This window comes from Gymnogyps californianus, chromosome 4 (assembly GCF_018139145.2).
Source record: "Gymnogyps californianus isolate 813 chromosome 4, ASM1813914v2, whole genome shotgun sequence".
In the NCBI taxonomy this organism is placed as follows: Eukaryota; Metazoa; Chordata; class Aves; order Accipitriformes; family Cathartidae; genus Gymnogyps; species Gymnogyps californianus.
This window is the reverse complement of record NC_059474.1, coordinates 83,189,044-83,212,195: the sequence shown is the minus strand read 5'-3', so window position 1 is coordinate 83,212,195 and position 23,152 is coordinate 83,189,044. Positions and strand designations below refer to the sequence as shown.

Genomic DNA, 23,152 nt, shown 5'->3' with positions numbered 1-23,152 from the left:
AGGCTGCTTCTGTGTATGGAAGAGAAATGGCATCTTGCAAACAGTTCACACTGTATTCAGATTCACCGAGATACGTTAATGGTGAAACACTTGCTTTCAAAACAAACCAGCCAGCTATCTACAGTGCACTGAGCTTCAGTTAAGCAAATTCACATTAGGAAGGACGTTAGTTCCAGCTGCTCAGACTATGAAATCATGAACACATGTATAATTTCAAATAAATGTGGAAAGCAAATCCCTAGATAAATTAAGGACTTGCATCATTTAAACTGGAGTTCAACATAATTATGTATTTTTTAAGCTGCTTCTGTTTCCTGACATTCCTTTACATTCAAATGCCTCATCTGCCTTCCAGCAACGCAAGTCCCTGACCACCATATCTCAAGGATGAGGTGACACGTTTTGCGTGTCATGCAAACACTCTCTTAAAGGTAAGCAGCGATGAAAATAAAAATGACGTGACTATTCACAAGTGAAAAGCAGAAGCACGTCTGTTTCTAGAGAAATGTGTTTTATTCTGCGAATTTTTTGCTTCTATATTCAAAATTCAACCTGTCTGCTCTGAGGGACTGGGATAAACGGGAAAGCGGCTGGACTAACGCCACCTTACAAAGGGAAACTGGATTTCCTAAGAGAAGAAACGTTTTCACAGAGAGTTTAAAAGGTTGCTTCATTTGTTCTTGCTATTCTGTCCTTAATGGTGACTTTTGAGGGGGAAAGCATGCTCCACGTCAAGCATCCATCAGTCTCTGACCGATCCCCGAGGAGCACAGTTTCCCGCACACACCAGGCATGTAAGAGTTTCAAAAAACCAGAACGGGGTGGTGGTCACGGGAAACAAAGATCCACGTGCAAACAGACAAGACACACATTTCAAATGTATCCCACTCCGACAAAATAGATGCAAAAAAATCTGTGAAATGTTTTACGGGGAAAAAAGTCTCAACCCCCTCCCTTTTTTTTTTTTTTTTTTCCTTAAAGACCACCTTGGATATGCCCTCGGCTGGAGCTGCTGGGGAAGCAGAAGTAGCTGTTGTGCCAGGAGAGAGAACATCTCCCACGGCTGACGAGAAGCCTGCTGTGTTTACGAGGCCACCAGAAGCCCAGGCACGTAGCCAAGCACAACAGTTAAGGAAGGCACCGTGCACGGACGATGACCAGCAAGAGATCGGTGTAGTTCATGCATCAAAACTAATTTCTGTGCACAAGACACCCTCTTTAAAAAGATTTATACCATCTCAGTTTCCAATTATAAATAAAAATAAATTTTGCTATGTCACGGTTGATTTTGCCTTTTTTTTTCCTGCCAAAAACATGCTTAAAACTACTTGCATTGGAAGGTTTTTCCTAAGGGAGTCCCAAACCTAGCTGCATTACTTTGCAATCCTTAACTATCCGTTATTATTCTAATAATAATTGCAACTACACATTTTAAGACAGATGCATCCTTCACGGTGTTGCTCATACTTTACCCTCTATTTATAACCCTGAGTCTATAACATAAACCCGCTTCGCTTAATTTCACCATTTTGCTTTACCCAGTTTCACGTTTAAATTGCTTATCTGTGCCATAAAGAAACAAATGCAGCTTTTGGTTAACATCCTACCAGCGAGAATTAGACCAAAACTGAATAACACACTGGTAAGAAAACCACCACCGTGGGCTCTGCAATCCGCAACACCTTCAAACACCCTCAATGCATAAATTGGCAACAAGAGCTGAAATGCATCTGCCGACCTTACTCCTTTGGGAGTATCAGTATGAGAAAGTAAATTTGTTATTTGTAATTTGATGACTAAATGCATGTATCAGTATAAGAATAACAGGACTTACGCTCCTAAGTCTTCTAGATAGCAAGAACCCTAGCTTTAGCTTCCGATTTGAGATTGCCATTTTAAAAGAATTTGGCCTGTATAGATAAATACCCCTAATCATCCTCCTACACTGAAATTTATGTTCTTCCTGATGATGAGCATTCAAACTTCTCAGCCACAAAAGGAAAATTCCCTTCTTATTCCCTTGCCTCCGAAAGGTATATTAGCCTTTTGTGCTGCAAACACTTTCATCCCAAGCATGAACAGTGGCATTTAGTCATCAAATTACAAATTTATTCGAGTGCATGCTGAACTGGGGATTCAATTATTTCACGCTTGCAACATTTCTAAGAATCAAGTAAGAAGCGCTATTAAAAAAAAAAAAATCTCATTTAGTACTTCACAAGGTTTAATCAAAATTTGCAATACAAGTTTTGAAGTCACTTTTGCAAAGCCTCGAGTTGACAAATAGAAATACTTCAGAAAATCTGAAGCTTCGGGGTGATTTCTGACGCATTTTTTTCAACTTAGCTTCCATATATTGCTGCAATCTTTTAAGTTGTGTTTATATCAGGCTCAGGAAAATAAATGCCTCAGAAAGCATTTAATGTAAGTAAACTAGCCCCTTGTTGATTCACTTTTTCTACGTCCACTTGAAGTCAAAAGACCCAAAAATTTTTGAAACATTTTTTTAAGCAACATTGTATGCACATATTTTCAAAAAAAGAGATCAGTAAAAATTTAGAAACCAAAACTGATCCAATGCAACCCGTGAAGGGGCTAATACAGTTTAGAAGAAAAGCCTTCACGATATCTATTTTAAATGTAAATTAATACAATTGCAAGAGCAATACATACACTCGAGTGATCAAAGACATTTTCTTTAATGCGCTAACAGCAGACACCAAAGATCTGCACAGAGCGCAACTAGTACGGCGTGTTCTGGCTGCGAACCTGGTTCAACCAGACAAGCACGTTCGGAAAGCCACGGGTATTGGCACCGGAAAGGAAAACTGTATTTTGCACTCAGGCTCAAGATAATAAGGCAAAAGCCAATCATTAGCGGAAATAATAGCTGAAAGATGTTGGCGTGGCACGCACCTTCAGTATCATCACGCAATTGCTCCACCACATCTGTCAAATCCTCCCAAGAGTCTTTGCAAACAGCAAAAAGAAAGGAAAAGAAAGAAAATGTCATGCAAGCCATATCTAAAGGAGAGATTCAAAAGCAAGGTATAAGAAAAGGATAACTGAAAGGGAGATTTGCATAATACAAGATTTAATTCATAGTGGCAAGAGATTTGCAAGTCAAAAGGGTTTATTAGTCTGCACAAAGCAATACACCAAAGCTTTTTTTTTTTCCGTGAGAGTCAAATTAAGTTAGGCTTCAGCAAAGCTTTAGAAGCTTTGTTTCTTTCTGCATTAAGACAAGCAACGTTTTTGTAAAGCACATCCTAAAAAGAAAAGCAAGAAAAGCATTATTTTGTTTCTAAGATCAAAGCACTAGACTTTTGATATTTATGCAACGTCAGCATTTGCTTCAATTTCCTCCTACCCAGCCCCGAAAAGACACCCCCCCCCCCCAGCAGGGAAATACAGCCACACATGAAAAGCAAGCACATTTCAGGAAAAGGACATACTGAGGACATTTTAAATAAGGTTAAACAGAGCTTTCACTCCGTTACGACCGTCACTCCAAATGAAAGATCTGGCAGAGGTGATCCAGCCGAGCCTGGACGCGGGTCACAGGTTTCATGTCGTCACTCTGATGATGATTCACGAAGGCCTCGATGAGGAGAACAGCTCTATCTCCCGCCGCAGCCTGCAGATGGCTGACCGGCACGGGGAGGAGGTAGGTATCCCGGGAGAGGAGCAGGCAGGGCAAGGAAAACGCGTTTCAGCACGCCCACTAATCCCCTGGTTTCAAACCCAGAAAACGGAGCGAGACCAAGCGCCGGAGGGTCTGAACCCCGCGGGGTTTTCCGCTCCCCACTTACGTGCTCGCTCTCCCCAGCGCTCATTTGCAACGGGTTGAACGTCCGAAGCGCCAGGCCGGCTCTGCTCCCCTTCACAGGCCAACTGTGCCAAAGTCCCGAGCAAAGTACACACACTACTAGGACCTCCTCCCTCCCACGGAAAAAAAAAAAAACTATCGCCAGCCTCCTGCTGCTGTAGGAGCCCGCGCTGGCTAGCAAACAGCATATTCACAGGCACTGCATTTAAAGGAAAAAAAAAATAGTCTAAATACCAGTATGTCTAACAATTCGTCTGATCCCCAAAAGCTTCCTACGCTGCAATACCACTGACCAACAGTCTTCTCATCCTTTGAAACGGTTTTATTCACGCAGCTGATTTTTAGCCATCAGTTTTCTTCATCAACCAGAAGTTCGCTTCTTCCCCTCTGGCTCAGCGTTACTGCAAGACGGAGAACAGCAAAAAACAGCCCTTCCTTGGGTCCTGCCCACGTACCCAGGTTGAAGGGATCAACCGCTTTCGGTTCAGCAGGGATTGCTCCTCTCCTTGTCAGGGGTGAAGAGGGAGGGAGGGATAACAAGCACCATCAGGTTCACCCACCTCTGCTTGCTAGGAGCAACAGGGAGTTTCGTTTGAGTAATTCCCTGCTATTGCAAGAACCAAGCCCTGGTGATGCTCCCCACCACCACCAGCTTCTCCCCTTGCACTACATTTAGGGCTTTTGGCCTTTTATTACTGGTGTTACAGCTTTCTCTAGATTCAGGAGACCTTTTGTAGCTCACGGTGCAGTGGTGGGCTGACACGTCTCTGACCCTTTCCTGGACCCTATCGCACTCTTACCTTGGAGTGCTACAAATCGGACTCCATGACTCATGGGTCACTTTCACTCCTTTCCCCTTTTTTTTTTTTTTTAAGGACTTAAAATGCAGATGTGAGTGTGACTGAGAAATTCAGTATTTGTAGAAAACGCTTTGCATAACAACACTACATAAACAAGCTAATACGGGTAGTATTTTCTAGCTGTATTTCTAGTATTTCTGAAAAAGAATCAGATGAGAACTCAGCTGCACATGCAATGACTCACGTAATAGCAGTTTCCATCACATGCAAAGATCAGAACCAGATTCTGATCGTCCCAGAATCCCTGCCTGCACACTGAGATTGAAGGCAGACATCATCACTGAATGGTCTTTTATCTAATACTGAGGGTTTGGGTTTTTTCCGTAATCTAAAGTGTAAACAGTGAAGCACATCTCATAACCAAAAAAAAGATCCACAATTAGCTTGGTAATGGGGACAGAGAAGATGGCCAGGCTCCACTTGATCTTTCACGTGATCCTTCTCACTTTGATTTTGTCACATAAAACTCCTCCCTACGTGCACCAAGTAGCCTCCAATTATTTAAGCTCTCTGCTCCTCCAAGCCTCTTCCTTTGCTCAGCTCCGTATCCAAAACACACCCAAGACCTCCAGCCTACTACGACAGCTCTTAACAACCGGTAGTGAGGCTTATACACAGCAGAACAGGTTTTGCTGTCTCATCACTTGGATTTTTCTTTTTTTTTTTTTTTTTAAAATCAACATAAGAAATCATTTAACTGCATTAGGCCAGCACAGTCCAAGCAGTCCAGTTCCTCCCCTCACCTAACATCTAGGCTAGGTTTCACAGGGGGGTGCAGGAAACCTCACACGACTGTGCCGGCTCTAGCTGGACAATTGCTCCCCACTTCACAGTAAAGGATTAAGGCGTTTTTTAGGGTTTTTTTAACCCCTAGCAAATGATTCATGTAAAGCTTACGAACACGTGTCCAGTGGAGTCACAAATATTTTCTTCTATTATATCCCTACAGGCAATAATCCTATCCTCTTTCTAGCGAGAAACGCCTGCAAGAATTGCATGAATTTATGTTGGCACAAAGGCACTATGGGATTTGTACAGATTTAGAGGCAAAGGCACACATTTAATTCGCACTTTTGTTCATAGTTTTGTTCGTTTCTTCATGCATCTAACTGCGGTTTGCATACATTTCATTTCTTCTTTCACATTGTACAGTTTTCCCCACTTGTCTGGAATTTCCACCGAACAACGGAGGGGGGGAAAACCGTAAGGCACACACACACAAAACAAACAAACAAAATCACCAAAAACCTGCAACTTGATAGTTTCCATGCTCCTTATCACTGTACATCTGAGACAAACTCAATACTTTTGATTATTAAGGAAAAATATTAAAGCCTGTAACTGATGTGTACCAAGTTTAGAAAACAGGATGACCAAGACTTTTAAGTCTTCATAAAACGATTACCTCATTCCTACTAGATTCCCAGGAAGATTAATACTATGGAATTGAATATCCCACTGGAATAAATACACAAGCAAGTTCTTTACAAAGGAACTGGAGCACTTATTATCACTAATATATTAATGATGAAAATCCCATCTGTTATTTTAACAATAACGTTTTTCAAAGTTACTCTCTTCTCTGACACAGCGGCAGTGTTCTCAACTGGTTTGACCACAAGAGAGAGTCCAGCAGCAGCACGGGGTTCAGTCCGGGCTGATTCACCCAGTTTAGCACTGGGACAAGAAACCCCTTACAGCCTCAGCCAAGTTGAGTTCAGCTGCGTGGAGCAGGGCAAGTTTAGACCTTCTTAGTACCCACCACAAAGTCTTTCATATCCAACGTCAAATAAGGTTTACCAAGGCATTTTATCCTTTGCTAATAATTAAAAAAAAAAAAAAATAATACAAAACCATCTTAATGAGCAGGGATACTAATGTATATGAAGAAGCAGCTTCTCTGTGTTATGACTTTGTTCCCGCTCATAAGAATGCTCAGAAAGAAGTGGTGATTAATGAATAGCAAATGATTACACAAAGAAAACAAACCAAAACTTTCCCTCCTAACTTTATCTTCCTGAATTTGCTCGTATCTTAATTTTTGGTTCAGTATTTCTCACAGACATACGCGATACCTACCAGTCACCCTGAAATTTGGAACAACTCGTGCAGGAATAAGGGATATTGCCAGCGGATACACTTTCCCATGCAAATAAAAGCTTTTAAAAATAAACCCTGGGAGAACGTACCGGCATAAAATTATTTCATGCTGCTATTAAACAGAAGGAGTGCTGCCTTTTTTTTTTTTTTTTTTTTTTTTTTTTAAAGAAAATAGGGTTGGGAGGAGAAACCTTTATGAATATCCCAAGCTACCACCGTACCTCGCCAGCTCCCACCCAGCTGTGCGCTGCAATACAACGCTCCTACATCTCCCGGCAGCCCCCAACACGGCTGTGACAGAGTTCAAGTGCAAAGGCAACGCAGCTAAGCAGTGAGTTGCCCCGCTACTACACAGTGCTGAGCCAACATGCGACATGCAAAAGCCGAGCACATGAAGGGGAAGTCAAGGTTGTGGCTTCTCACACTGCGGGCGGGACAGGGATAAAAACAGCATCCGATTCGTGTTACGGGGTTTTTGAACAGGCGGCTCATGAGCAGAAACCAGCAAAAGTTCCCAAATATACAGCAGAAGTATCCCTGTGATATTTTAAATAAACCTAAACGAGCACTGAACGTGTGCTGAGAAGTTCTCATAGTCCGGAGCTGCACAAACCCCTATATATTCCCTTCAAACTGCCGGTGCAGAACGCATCCATTAAGAAATAACATGCAAGGAACGTTATCACCTCAAACACAGCACCCTGGCCTATACCAGGATATCACCTACGAGTAGACTCCCACGATTTGCAGTAAGCCTAGCAGCAGAACTGCAAGTTCCCCAACACACATGGCTTCCTAGGCCATCAATTTTCTGTCCACGTCCTCTTCACTTTTATCAGTAAATACCTTGTGAGTGCCACTAGGAAGATGGAATGCTCCAAACTTCTTGTATAGCTATGGCATTTTTTCACGTGTAAAGAAAGATGCTCAGAACAATGCAATGAATCCACACATCCTTTTTATAGTTTCCAAGCGCGATAGGAGAATCAAGTTCCTCCAAAGACAAGACTAAATAGGTCAGGATCTGGTTGGTTTTGGTGTTTTGGTTTTTTTTTTTTAAGTACAGAAGTTCTTAGCAAACGCGTAAGGAGAAGCTAAGAAGTCAGTAAAAGAACCACAAAAAAAAAAATCCAGCACCCATTTTCAGAAGGGAAAACTGGGCCTGATACAGAAAGTACTCAGCAACGGTGAAACATCAGTTATGCTGCTTTGGCTGCTATGAAAGGCTTGGCACAGATCTGTTCGCTTTTGTACAGACACTTACAGAAAACATTAACTCTGTGGAAGAGTTACAAACAAACAAAACGGCATCAAGACCAGGGTCCCCGTGTTCTGTCTACTGATAAGGAAAGGGATTATTTTTTAAGCTTGCCCACAACAGCAGTCAAGGTAAATACTAAAACACATCAGCAGCTGAACCCCAGTACCAGGAAAGACAACCAGACTGCATTCAGCCAACAGACGAGCGTGAAATCCCCTCTGCTCCTGCCAGGTCATTTGCCATGACTGAAACAAGTTCCGAGTAAAGAAGAAAAAACCACCGACGCATTTAACATGAGACCTACGAAAGTGCTGACAAGTTAGTTACGACCGAACAACAAACGCAGGAATCGGGGTGATGATCAAGCGAACCGAATCAAACCAAACCGCACACAAAAATGCCAAGCAACAAGGGTGGCTTTCTCCCAAGCCCCCTTTTTTACTCAATATCTTTCTTTTATCTAGGCCCTAATATTCAAAGCACTCCAAGAACTCTCCCTTTTTCCTCCAGACCGGCAAGAAAAAGACCACACCGCCGTGCCTCATTACCATGCCGGAGTCAGAGTGCCAGGAGTTACAGCAGCACTTCTCACATTCACTCAAAGGCAATTTAAAGTTTAACTGTAAGTGAAATTCTACAGCGACCATCAGTATAACCGTAAGCGATAGTTTCCCTGTCAGTTATGCCTCATTATGCCCCAAGGAGAAAAAGTACTGGCCGTGTTCTAGAGAGGGATGCTAATGGAAGAACTGCTGACACGTGCTCTTTAGAAGGTTAATTATAGGATTATTTGTCTGATTTTCACTTTTAGTCTGCTGCTCTAACCACTTGCTGGTCTTTTTTGGGCCAAAGCATCCCACAACGTAAGGGAAAGTTGGAAGAGCTTACTGAGGAATACTGAATATGCATGATGAATTGCATTCACATCTTTTTTTTTTTTTTTTTTTTCCCCATTAAGGCTAGCACACTCTCCTTCATTGTATGGACAAATATTACTGTTATCATGAAATGGAAACCTATAGTCACATTATTATATTTCTTTAAACTGCATTATCTCATACTTGTTGCCTTGGGAATGATAAATAATACATTTAATAAGAAATAATTGAAGTGGTCAAGAAAGAAAATTAAGTAGATGCTGTTAACATCATTGGAGATATGTAATGAATTCTTTCAGACTAGATTTGCAAATCAGGTGGATCATGAAGCGCTGACAAAGAAGAGGGACCAGCAAAGAGACTTTCAGCATCATGTTCAAACACCTTGCAATCCAAAAATCGAGGACGCGACCAGACAGCCTGCAGCCTAGAATGCCAGGAACAATCTATTCCCAACTTCCAAAGCAGCTTAAGAAAAAACATTTTTTAAAACCCACTACGTAAAAATCCCATCTTTAAATATATAGGCATAGGGAGAGAGCTTTGCATAAAGAAGAAAAAATAAGTCCATTCATTTCACCCTGCAACTTCTGTTTGGGAAAGCTGCTTTCAGGAGTAATGGATACTAAAAACGCTTAACACACACACACACAGACGCACACACACCTTCTCCCGTGTGAGCACTGCTGCACCAACACGTGCCCGCCCGCAAGTCCCGGCTGTACTTCCCGAGCAGGAGAACGAAAAGGAGAACACGGAGTGCTTTGGTACTGCTGCTGCCTCGGGGAGCCTCCGCTCTTCCTCTGTCGCCTACAGCTGCACTTTGCTGACGCTACTGACCTCGCCGCTATCTGCTCCTGCAGATAATAGCTAATTTTCTCCATTTCCTCTGACCGCACCACGCACATCGACTCAATCCCTGGGCTGCTATCCCGCACCTACCATCTTTGTCCTCTCCGTTAATGCATCCTTATCCAGCATCCAACTGCCCAGAACTGCTTTACCTCACATTACAGCACCAACAGCTTGGTGCTTTTATTATAAATTGCGACAACTGCCTGCAAGATTTTTAGTGTAAAACTGTTACAAGACTTTTTTTTTTATTTTATTTTTTTAAAGGCCACTGTCATCACTCTTGTTTTAACACGTGCTGCTCCTCATTTGGCAGCATCAGGGGCACAGACTGGCATGACCATTTTTCCTACGCCACGGACATTTTGACGTAAGTTAAGGCTTGCACTGCGCTAAAAGAAATAGCAGTCACAGATCTGCAAACTGGGAGGAGATAAAAAGGAAAGGAAAAAAGTACAGAGGACTCAGGAATTCCAAGCCCACCCTCCGTTACACATATGGGACAAGTACATAGCAAATGTACATCACATACGTTAATGGTGTAATCCCACCCTCAGTTTTATTCCTGTCTCCACATGATTACCATCAGGCATTTCTGTGTGTTGCAACTGTGTGGAGTTACACGGAACGTTCCTCCACAACCAGCCTCTTTCCAGAGGGAAATACATGGGTAACTGCTATGGGAAATTCCTCATTTTGTTTTGGCACTTGATAGTTTGCACAAAGGAAAGAAAAAAGAAAAAAAACCCCAACTACTTTTCCCCCCCCGCCATCTTTCACTTCCCATCTCAGTTGACACCTAAGAGGTTTCTCTGCAACGTTTTTGCTTCATTATCTCTGAGGGAAATAAACCTGCCCCACATTTCCCAGATTTGACTTCATTTAGACGGAACAAGCTTCGAAGAGGAAAGAAAACAACTCTCAACTGTAATTTCTTAATTACAGCACTGAAAATATTTACAAAAAGGTTAAAATAAACCAAAATTAGAGTAGCCCTGACGTAGGTCTCACCCTAGCCTTACAGGGCACTGGCTCACTCTCTTTTTCTCTGAATTGCTTCACATCAGCTGGAGGGCTGGCACATGGTACTAATTGTCCCGAGGAGCTTTTTAAAACTTCATCTTCCCTCCCCTTTGGTTCAGGGTCAAGCGTCCATCTTCTCCCGGTTGTTTCCCTTGCTTCACGGCTCGCGATGGGATTCAGTGTAAATAACAGTAAGCAGGAGGTCTCCTCCGTCCCTGGGGAGATGACCGTCTTTATCATGTTACTTTTCAGTACATGCTGTCCGGATTACATGACCTAACTGCTATTCAAAAGATTTACAATGATTAACACACTGTAATTTATTTATCTTGCACATTATTGACTTCACATTTGTTCTATTACATCTGCTCTCCAGCTCCTTCAAACTGTTGACCTGTTTAGGGGGTTCTGCCACCATACGTATTTTAAGAGGGACTTTTCTAACAAGAGAGTAATCTCATGCAGTTTCTGTGAAGACATGAAAGGTCCCTGCCCCTCTCACTCCAGTCTTTACAGCAGATTTGTTTTGTAATGGGAAAGGCACAATCCATGGAACGATTTCACCTCTCCCAACAGTTTGCTTTTCCTATCCCACACTGCTAGAGAAAACCTAAACCAAAGTAACAGGCACCAGGGTTTCTTCCTAGGCGTGCTTTGTTCTCTGCAGACCAGTGGGGCTTTATACCAGTTCCCCCAGTAACACAGCCCAGTGTGGCGGATGAGCCCTCGCATCGCACGGTTCCCTCACAACCAAACGGCTCTGTAGCTCCCCCACCAAAAATAAGGAGGTTCTCCCCTCCTCCATGCAAACTTCAGTTGCCAAGGCGGCTGCCAATTTGCAAAACAAAAACATAACTAATAAGGTCACGCTGCTTCCTTCAACCGTACTGAAGTGTGCGAAGAAACTTGGAAAAAGCCTCAAACAGAAAATGGAGAGAAAAGGTAGAATCTGAAGGATGATTCAATAAACAGTGCAATAGATTAATGGGCAAGAGGTATTTGAGCATTGAGAACAGCATTTGGTTCTTCTGAAGAGCTGTACAACTTCTAAGGGCATTTTACACAAGCACGCGTCTGAAACGAAAACTTTTAAATTACTGGTCAAAAAAGAAGAAAAAAAATCTGACCTTAGCTACCAAAAATTATACTATGGAAAAGATAATTTCATCTTTGCATGTTATAAACATACCACTCCAATTCCCCATTTTAGTGCAAATAGAACAGGATTTAAAAAAAAAAAAAAAAGGATACTGTAATTCTTGACAGTTGCAAGTAAATTCAGATCATACAGTTATCACGTGTATTCCTTCTGTTCTCAATTACAAGCTGATCCCACGAGGATTAAAATTTCCATTGCTCTAACGTGAAGCTCCTCATGATTATTCAAAGTAGAAATTTAACATCCAGTAAAACCGTGCAAGGCCATTTTGCATTTCGTAACTTCTCCCAAAAGCTGAGATCAGTGTTCAATCCCGTATACACACGCGTCCTTGAACGCGCAACAGAAATACAATTAAGATGTTTTTTTCACACCTCAGTCCCTAAAGATGCCTCAATGATCATTATACATATTGCAAACAAACGAGATTAAAAGCCACTAGTGTCACGTTTAATTTTGCGATGCCTGCATAGCACAGTAAACTTCTGATTGCCTAATTAAGAACCACTGTTTGTTTAAAAAATTCTTTTTCTAAGCCAAGCAGATTTACAGTATACAGCAAAACCAGCTTATTTTCATACACAGAGTTGTTCCAAACAGTTGCAAAAGAAAATTAATTGCTTTTATGGTTAAATTGAGCATCCATGTTACACGCTATATTGAACGCACACAGTTGCAAGAAACTCAGTAACTACACTAAAGCATTTACCCTCCTGCTACATGCTACTTTTAAATTGGATAAAATTTAAGTTTTGCTCAGAGTTACACTCAGAAACTCCAACTCTGTGGCAGGAATGGAATTATTCCAAATTTACACTGTTTCACCTCACATCAGCATCTGTTTCCCAAAGTATATTGCCTTTGGCTTAAGAAGTAGCAGGATTGGGCTTGGTTTTACTAGAAGACATCACCACCACAGGAGGATGCCTATTGTTTTTAAACGTCAGTGAGTAAGACTGTGATTACCACTATGCCCTTACACTACTGGCTCCCTCCCTTGTCCCTCCAAGCTCCTATCACAAAACCGGCCTCCAGCGGGATTATTCCCAGAAGGCTCCGGCAAGCAGACTCCTGAGGAAAGGGCTGACGGCAGGTCTGGCCTCACAAATAGTAAGCACCAGCTGCAGTTTCTGCCTCTCTGCTTGGGGAGCCCTTGGAGCACAAGCGGAAAGCAGAGCACGCTGCCTCCAGCTCCTCCCAACATCCCAGTTCCAAGATCTGGCACCATTAAAAAGCTGCTTCTGATGCCTCTCTCTCACTGGAATTAAAACACAGCGTTCCGGTGAGGGATATCAAACCAGAGCAGATAGGAATCACTTACTTCAGCCTCTTCCTCTATGTTTAAACTGTTGTTCCTAAGTAATCTGCTTTAAAAAAAAAAAAAAATCAACAAAAAAAGAGAAATAATAAAACTAACAGCTATTAACAAACTACTTGCATCGGAAAGAGGAAAAAAAAAAAAGGACTGCAGCTTCTTGTTTAGCTCAATTCAATTTTCTCAGCTATTTTACTTTTTTTGCCCTACCTCTGGTATAGCTATAAGAAAAAAAAAAAAAAAAAGTCTTTAAAAACAGCAAAGCGGAAACTCAGACCATAGCCAATCATATGAGGAAAAGCTTGAAGGTGTAAGGCCTGGAAGACAACTCAGCTGAAAAAGCCGGGAACCCAGAAGAGGAGAAGCTAGGGACTGCCAGTCTCCCATATAATTTAACAACCGAGCCATCGCAGGGCGTTACACGAGAGCAGCCCAGCAGAACTGTAGAGCAGTCAAAATTCTCGAGGCTAAAATCTTATTTTCCCACCCCATTTGAAACCTTCCCCATCCTGCGCGCTGTTCTGTTCTCGACCCCTCTGTCTTCTCTTCTGACTTCCTCGCTGCCCAGAACCGCTCTCTTCCTCTTCTCGCTATGACGCTGTGGGGCTGGCTAGCAGTTCTGGGATGCAAGGACGGGCGCAGACACCTACGATGCAAGGCTAGGAGCACAGTTTCTGTTCATCCTCAGCACGACGGGTGCACGGTGAGGAGGAAGAGGAGGAGGAGGAAGGCAGGATGGCTGCTTGTGGGCTGGGGGCACAGCAGATCACAGACTGAAGAGAGGCCAGAGGCAAAAAACTCTCGGGAAGCAGCAAGAGCTGAGGGAGAGCCACTAGAGGCTTCAAATCCTTATTTCAGCAAGGTGTTGGATTTGCTACTGCAATATATTATTTTTTTACATGTCTTGATTTGTAAGGAAAAAAAATGCAACATTTTGTTACGCCTTTGGCGGAACTCTAGAGCCTTTTTTTTTTTTCCCTCCTTCTTCTTCATAATCCCTATCTTTCTACATCAGTTTTATGGAGATTTTACAAGACACGCCAGCCCCAGCTCCTAGGTCTCCTGCTTTTCCTCTCAGACAAGCGGTCGGTGTCTGCAAGCCCCGCCATCCTGTCCCCTCAACCCGTGCACGCACTGAGGACACGGCAGCAGGGCTGATGCAGTAGCAGCAGTTTGAACGCTAGGGATAAAGCTGCGTCAGCTTTTCTATTATGAACGCTTTTTCCTGACCTGATTATCTCTGTTAAAAATATGACTTGGGTCCAAAAAAACCCCCTCAAAACAACCAGTCTTTCTGCCTCCCAACAAGCAACCTTAATTTATGAGTGTATAGACATCTCCATAAAGGTCGTTATGATACAGTTCTCTTTTTTATTCATTTTTGACATATGAATTAAATAATATAGCAATGAAACGAGCAAATACTATTTTCTAACCCTTTCCGGTACTTGCAAGGGAGTGACTGTAATTACAGCTTTAAAACCAATTATTTTTCTAGTTTTGGGGAAGGGTTAGTCTAGTATTACTGTTTGAATTCTTTACATAGGCAAGCAGGAGTGCAATCCGGACACTGTAAGGACAGATATTCAGCATATTTGAGAAAGGCAACCCAGAAAAGCTCTATGACAGACACTGGGTTCATCCAAGCCTACCTTCCCCATGAGTTTGCTCAGAGCAAGAAGGCGAACAGAGAGGAAAGAGACCCATACAAAAATAAGGATCTAAAGAACTGACTCGCAGTGCGACTGAAAGGTTTTCCAGGTATACTGCGAGAAGAGCCCTACATTACTTGGAAGGTCATTTACTAACTACAACATGACGAGTCAAAAGAGTAGTTACCATTTATGAGAGAAAGAGAGAATATATAAAAATCAATCCACCTACACTAGAACGTACTGTTAAAAAACCCAAAACACTGAAGTCCAAAAACCCCCGAGTGAGACGGAGCAAGGTCTGAATAAGCCGTGCCACATACAAGAACAGGGGAATTGGGAGACAACTGAATTACTGCACCCTTGGCTCACCCGCCCTGTACTCACTACTCTGGTTCTGCTTTCCTGAGCCCACAGCACCTCTCTGAAACCCTGGGACATGCTTCAGAGGGAGCGTTAGTCTCTGCTTCTGAAACCTCTGTCTACTATCCCACTGTGTGACTAAGTATTTGGCAAGCAAATCCAAACCCAAGGGCTGCTACCACTGAAAGCAGCTGTCAAATGGAAATTAAATTATCACCTGGGAATTAATTTCAAAGCTCAAATCCTCACCACAATTTAAATTCCCTCCTCCAGCAAGACAACAATACGGTAAGACGTTACTGACTTGACAAGCCAGCAGCAAACGGGTCAAGCGAGACTACTTGGTGGAGTCGCACTTCAGTAGTTACTGGGAAAGGGTCAGGCGCGAAAAGATGGAGCCCCCTCGCTGTAAGACCGGCAGACACTCAGCACCCAGCAAGGGGCACGCAGAACCCGGCAGCGTTGGTGACCACAGGAGCACTGGCTACTGTGCAAAATCCCTGCAGACATTCATCATATCTCCTTCCTTCCCACTTTTTTAGTGGTAGAGCAATGCGCGGATGTCCCCTGGTGTTTTTCGTACTCGCAAAGCTGTCAATCCTCATTTTACGTGACCTGGTATTCAACCGTTTTCACCACCAACCCAGATCCCAAATCCTTTTTCAAAAAAGCAAGCAAGCTGCGTTACACCTCCACTTTTCAGGCTTCCAAGCCATTATAAACAACAGCACGCTCAACAGAAGCGAGCTGGAAGACTTGTGATGGTATTATCACCTGACAATAGGCATAACTGCGTAATCACTTGGGGCTTTCCAAAAACTACCCACTGACCGTACGGAGCCTGTGTTTTGCCAGTATGCTCCATTTGTAAAAGCTGACAGCTCATAGAGCTATATGCCCTGTTTTAAGAGTCAAATCATGATTAAATGTATCACTGAGCACACACATCGTGGTTATCTTCCTTCCCGAGACACACACACCTCATCTTTCCAGATACGTCTTAAAAATAACAACAATTAAGCACAAATCTGTCTCTCTCAAAGGGGTGGATTACAAAGGACGCAACAAATTCTAAGGGCAATCTGAAGCACCAATTTGCCTTTCTAATATGTCATACGGCGTCCAGGTTCTCCAGGCAGGACAAGAGCATCTCGTCCCGCAGACACCCCCTCCCAACTCGTGCGGCGGTGCTAACAATGCGACGGCTGCAGGGATCCCGAGGCAGGGAACCGGACCGTACCTTCGTGGGTAGGCTCTGGGTCGGGCGTCAGCGAGATGTCGTCCAGCTCGCGCAGGCAGAGCCATTCTCCATCCATCGACACTCGGAATTTGCAAAGATAGATGGTCTCCATGGCAGCCTGAGTGATCTTGTCTGTGGTGGGGGTTGGCATGTCGCTTTGAGGCGTCAGAGCAGACATGATGACTCAGCTGGTACAACAACAATGGGGGGGGGAAATAAGAACTAAAAAGAAAAGCTTTCTGAAGAAGAAAATAAGAGATACCTTGCTATTAAAGGCCAGATATGCTCAGGATGGCAGAGACTGCTCTGGCCTTTTCATATATAAAGCAAGGTAAAAACGCTGCTCCTTCACGCTCGTCTCTTCCTCCCTCCTTTCCACCAACTGTCGGCGTCTTCAGCTATGCTAGAGGCTATTGATCCTAAGCAGCCACAGAAAACCTGGCTTCTGCATCAAAGACAGGAGGGGGGAAAAAAAAAGGTAAAAAAAAAAAAATTTAAAAAGAAAAAATAAAAAAAGGCAGAAGAAGGAAAAAGAATGGCTTCCTCTGATGATTACCCAAGCCAAAACAAAGGAAGAACGCAGAGGCAGATATCCAGGTTCGCCGAAATCAAAGTGCTGGTCCCTTTCTTCCCAGCTCAGCCAGGGCAGCGAGTGCCGATAGGATTGGTTGTGCGCAGTAAGCAGGGTGTTGACCAAAATGGCTGACTAATGAACTGAACTGAAAATTCAGGCTCATGTGATCAGCTGCTCTGAGCGTAGGGCAAGCAATTCCCAGGATGCTTCCTAGATGCTGCTGATGCAGGGACGGCAATTAGGCTCTCATCCTCCGCGGCACCTTCTCATCGGGCTATGCTAGTCAATTTGTGAGCCAGCATAACGCACCACGGAGATTTCTCATCCGTCGCCCCCATACTACAAAGGAGGGCAGGCTAGCAGCGCGAGGAATACAAAGACACATTTGTATTCCTTTCACATGCCTGGATGTCACTTACACGAATTAAACAAGTACCTTTGTTTTCACAGTAGGTGTGCAAGGCGCAGTTTGTGTTTTATTCGCTGCGCAACCTTCTCAAAGGGTACCTTTGAGCTAAAATTTCCACGTGCAAAAAAATCTTAGGATGGATTTATCCTCTCGGGGAAACAACGAGGAAAAACAGATCTGGCTCTAAGCACTTCAGTGATCCAGGATTAAGCTCTTTTAGGAGGGCACGTGCACACGGAAGAACAATGAGGGAGAACACCACAAACACACACAGCTACATGACTTAATCTTACACTTTCAAAACCTCACCTGAAACCTGGGACTGCTCAGGTGAGGCTGATGAAGAAGTATTACGTCCCAGCAGGCAGCGAAACAGGCTGTCAGTCTCTCAAGAGTAAGATGACAGCCTTGCATTGCCCTGTCCCTTCCCCGACGGCTCAACCTCCTCCGTGTCCCCAACCCAGGCAGCCCCACCTCCAGGGAACAAGAGGTCCCAGGTCAACAAACACCCTTCTTATTCCCGAGGTCACTATTTAACCGGGGCACGGGACACAGTATCACCACTCACTTCAACTACGATATCAGGCAACAATAAATTAGCTTATCTTACTTTATTCCTGTGTGGCTCCAGCATATTTGTGGAGAGCAGATGCGTAGCATCCATCTGAAATGGATGCCCAGACCCCCCGTCATGTAAATTCGGAGAAGGCTGGCTGTTCATCAGAACGCTATATTGATAGGAACCTATGAATGATTAATGCATGGGACCTTAATTATTCTCTGTACTTTTTCTTCCCTAAAGAAATACTCAAAAGGATGTGTGTCTATATCTTAGGGATGTGAAAGACAAAAACCGATCACTGGATACAGAATTCAGCATGCTAATGCATATAGCTCTTCGGGAAAAAAGCACCCGTTATGTAAAAACTTCATAAAACTGGAAAAAAGAGTTAAGAGCTGTTATTTCTGACAGGCAAGAGGAAGCAGTTGCTTTCAGTGCAAACTTCCTGCTTGGTGCATAACATTTTGACTCAGCAACTCTTCTCCCCATTAGACTAAAACAAACAGAGAGCCACACAGAGTATTATTGCAGGGCTGCAAAGGAGAATTATTTCACAAACGACAACAGTCACTATTGTTCCTTCTCCCTAAGAGAGAATGGGGTTTATAAAGCATGGTGACAGCATTTTAACTCATATGATACTTATACATCCTTTCATCAATGACAACCTCTAGTTCTAGCATTCGCGTTGCACCGCTCTTTTAAAACCAGTGAAAGTCGCCATATCCAAACAGCTCCAGGAGAAGAGCTGTTCACTTTTGCTAACCTTTTGAAAGGGTCTAAACAAACAGCAAATAATCAAAATAAACACTTTAGAATCAAAGAATGTACGATAAGCTATTGTGCAAGCTATTATCCAACATATCTAATTATCGGACAGCGTAATTTTTTTGTTTTGAAACGATTAGAAATACAAACAGCATTAGGCGTAACCCTGCAGCTCTCATTTCACAACACAGGTCTTCAACTGCATTCAGCACTGGCAAGCAACCCACGTACCAGGATCACAGTGGAGGTCTGTTAAAAAAATTAAATAACTGTTCAACTTCAATTGGTTTTCTTTTATGCCATTTGCTGCTTCTTAACATGAAGAAATAACAGAAGCCAGTCTGCCCCTTCCAGCTCAGTTGTATTTTCAGGCTCCTTTATGCAATGTTCCTGCTGCAAATACTCCGTAGAGATATTTAAAGTACTTCAAAAAAGTTTTTCAGCTTTGATTTATTTCAGTTTATTAGTATGTTTTGCCCAAAACAGAGCTTTGGACGCAATACACCACCTAACAGATTTTGAACGATTGCCAGCTCAAAAGAAACTGAGCTACTTCACCTCTGTAAAACTGTACGTTTTACTCCTCTAAGAAACAACAATGATATGAAGTATGCATATGCTTAGAAACTCTGATGAGTTGTATTTGATTTAAAAAAAAAAAAAAAATGACAAGTTCAGAAGTTATTTTTCAAACTGATTTGTTGTTTCTTGCAGAGCTTTGATACGGGTATTTGAAGACCTAAGAACTCTTCAACTGCCCAGAGGAGGCTGTAATCTCCAGGTCCCGGTACGTGGCTGAATTTACACCTACAGTGTAAAAATAGAGAACTCGCCTTCCCAATACAGCTTTCAGGGTAAGCTAAGGCAAGTAGCAAAACCCTAACAAAAGCGGGTAATGTCCGTATGTCAGCTACGGTACTATGGGAAAACAAAAACTCCACTCAGCCTAGGAAAACAAAAAACCAAAACCAAACCAGAAGACCCCAAACAGGAACTATCCTATGACTTACTGCCCCGCGAGCCTTTTATCACCGCCTGGAGAACACAAGACCAACCTTTCCCTACCCCCATCCTGTGCCTCGAAATTATAAAGCAACAAAGCATCTTAAAAGGAACAAAAGAAAGGCATCGAATATTTGTATTTTTGTAAAGCCTTCGATAAAACTACCATGCAACTCAAGGCCAACTGATCAAGCTCCATCAGGGTTCAATGAGTGACCAATGGACAAAAGAAAACCAAGCGTAGGCAGAAATGAAGAGGAGGTTATTAAAAAAGAACCACTTTCTCAATCTCAAACAAGTCAGACAGCCTTGACTGGCCTTACAAAACCCTCACGTTAGCCGCGTTTTGGCAAAAGTTGATAGAGGCTTTGGCTAGATTACAAAACAAGGCATTTTTTGCAAAAATGTTTCCAAGATAAAAGAATTAGAAATTGACTGCGTTGCAATTTGAAGACTAAGCACCTGAAAGGAAAGCACTCCATCAGCCACTAGTGTTTGAAAGCTCAGCGGTCCTGGAAAGTATTTTTAGTTTCAAAAGCTGAATAAATTAGAATAATCTAAGCAATAAAACCCAAACCAATTCCCAAACAACCTTTTGGAGTCCAGGGGGCACCTTTGGGTGTACTTTTACTTCCAGTGCCAGCAAGCCCGGCCTGCGAGCAAGCCGAGTTTTAATCATTAGGAGAAAACTTTCCCCGATCACCGCGTAGAGATTGCAAAGCAGCCGTACGGCAAAATGGCAAAGTTGGCAGATGAAATTATTGCTTCAGATGACTGCGCTGCTTCTGGTTATTTAAAAATCGCAGGAGACCACAGAACCATAAAAAAAAGCCACCAATACTATACAAATAGGAACCACTGCTGAAGGAAGCTGTCCGATGGTAACAGCTCGGAGGCACCGCTGAGCTCTACAATAGCTGCTCGGAGCGTCTGAGAGAGACTACAATGCCAGAGGTAACTCCATTCAAACAGGGTAAAAATTATGGAGGAACACAAGCCTTTGTATGGCAGTCTGAGACAAGCGTGAATCACGAGCAGGTTCTTGCAAGTTTTTCTAAAGCCTGTAACCTGTTTGTGGCTGCTGTATCAGATTAGGCAGCCTGACGGTCTGGTCCGGGAAGGCAGCTCCCCCGTTTCTACATGAAACAATTCTGATCTTCCTATTTTCAGCCCATGCTCTTGCCCGACACGTGAAAACCTCTTACTAGCAAACCCACGCACATGACTTTTGCCCTCATGCCCTCTCTTTTCTTTCACTTCGGCTTTAACTCCGCATCAACGTGCCGTCCAACTACCCGTTAGTCCTCTCGATAGCTGTACCGGTTGCGACGGCTCGAAAAACAGCATCGGGGCTATGCCTGGTTCAAGCGCCAACGGAGCTGCTATTCCACAAAAGCACACGCTCGCGCTCTTCCAATAGCCTCTCGCCAGGCAATCTCTTACGCGGAATGTAATCTAAAAAGATAAAATTAGTAACAAAGCATCTACTTTGCAAAGGCTGTTCCCGACTCTTCTGCCAGCGCGGATATGTACGTTCCCTCAAATAACAGTGGCACTTTGAACCCTGCATGCTAAAAACACGAGCGGGCAAAAGCAAGTTTAACAACCCGAAAACCAGTGATACAATTTCTTAATTCCTGGAATAAGTGACAAACTGTTTTTTGTCTACCTACTGTGAAATACAGAGATATGATTTAAGGATTCAAGTAACTCCCATAATTGAGGGTACAATTAAAAAAGGGGAAGGAAAAGTCTGCTTGAAGTATCATGATATCTCGTAGGCTTTCGGTGGGAGCAAGGAATGGTTTGGGGGTTTTTTTTGTTTGTTTGGGGGTTTTTTGGTTTTGTTTTTTTTTTTTCCCAAAGACAGCACAATCAAGTTTCTTTTATTGTATTTAAAAAGTATTCTAAGGTTTTACTGCAGGTCAGCATGTTTAAGTAAATCTGCTCGTTCCTTCTGTCTGTCTGGAACCATCTGTATCAAAAAGCAGGTGCTGCTGGCATGAAAAGCTTTTGCAGTCTCCTTCCCTTAGCAGCTCTCGCCTTCACCTGATGTTTGGAATCATCTCATCTCTCTTACCTCATAAATAAGAAAACTTGGATAAGGTGGAGAAAGATTAGTTGGAGGGGGGGAAAAAATACGTCCGAGACAAAATCTGTAGAGAAAATAAAGTTGTAATAGAGGCACGTTCTTATGATTTCGTTCTTTATTACCACATATTCTTCATTTACGTTGGTCGCTGGGCTTCAGGTCACCAGCACTACAGGGCTCGCACCACCGCCCTGCTAACACAAGCGCCATGCGTCCACGTGGGTGCGGATAACCCCTGGGCTGACTTCCACAGCTGGAAGCGCCAGCTGCAGGCGGAATCCCAGCAAGTCACCGCTCTCCAGGAAAAACCTAACACAGAGCTATGAAGGCTGTCATCAGGTCACAAACAGCAAACACGCTTTTCCAGATTCAAATATAAAATTAAAGAGCGGTACAGTACCCTTCAATCCTGCGGCGAGACCTCTCTCGAGAGAACGGTTTAATGATTGCGTCGTAACAGGGGGAAAAAAAAAAGATTACTTTAAATAAACCTCAAAAATATTCTGAAATATTGACTTTTCAGTACATTGGTCACTACCTCCACTATAACACATAAATGTCAATACAGAGTAATTGTTTTCATTACTACTCATGGAAATGTCAGCCTTCAGGCACTGAAGGGAGAAACTTGTGATCCAGCAGGAAACACCCTTCACTTAAATCGCTTCTTTCGGTTTACAGCTACATAGAGAGGCATTAGTATTCATGGAGTATATAGCTATTTTTTTTTAATACACGCACAAGATGCAAAAATAGCCTTCTTCACACTCCTCAGTCTATCTTAACTCTAAAAGTAACTCCAGCACTGAAGAATCAAAGGAAGCAGGCATGAACAATCACTTCAGGTACTACTGCAGAACAAGCAGCAGCAGACCAAGAATTGTCCATGCTGAGCTGTTATACGTCGTGGCAATTCAGGATACTTGAGAAGAGCCTGTGAAACAGGGCTCCGGAGGCCACCGATGGGTCTCCCCACTGATACCACCACAGACACGACAACCTTTATAACCCGGACCATGCCTAACGCCGCTGCACCTCAACACTGCACAGAGTAACCGTCATTTAGAGGAGATGCAAGAAGTGATGGCACCTGCAAGGCCACGTACTCTACAGGTAGCCAGGATGAAGTTCAGCATTTAAGCATACAACATCCTTTCTGTTCCAGAGTGAAGTTCTACCCACTGCTTTAACGACAACCCCAAAGCAGCGGGTG

The 23,152-nt window shown here is 43.1% G+C and overlaps 1 protein-coding gene across 5 annotated transcripts in view; it reads right to left on the bottom strand.

The window, feature by feature from the left end:
* The window catches only part of RUFY3 (RUN and FYVE domain containing 3), a 55,606-nt gene that overhangs the window by 30,368 nt on the left and 2,086 nt on the right, over positions 1-23,152 (bottom strand). For 2 of the 5 annotated variants that reach the window (XM_050895455.1, XM_050895459.1), the window contains exon 1: positions 16,533-16,710. The exons of 2 other annotated variants lie outside the window; for them this stretch is intronic. In XM_050895455.1, coding sequence (XP_050751412.1) covers positions 16,533-16,710 — 178 coding nt within the window. Of the gene's footprint in view, positions 1-2,916; positions 2,971-16,532; positions 16,711-23,152 lie in introns of those variants that run through there. One more of the 5 variants, XM_050895458.1, reaches the window with a different exon arrangement.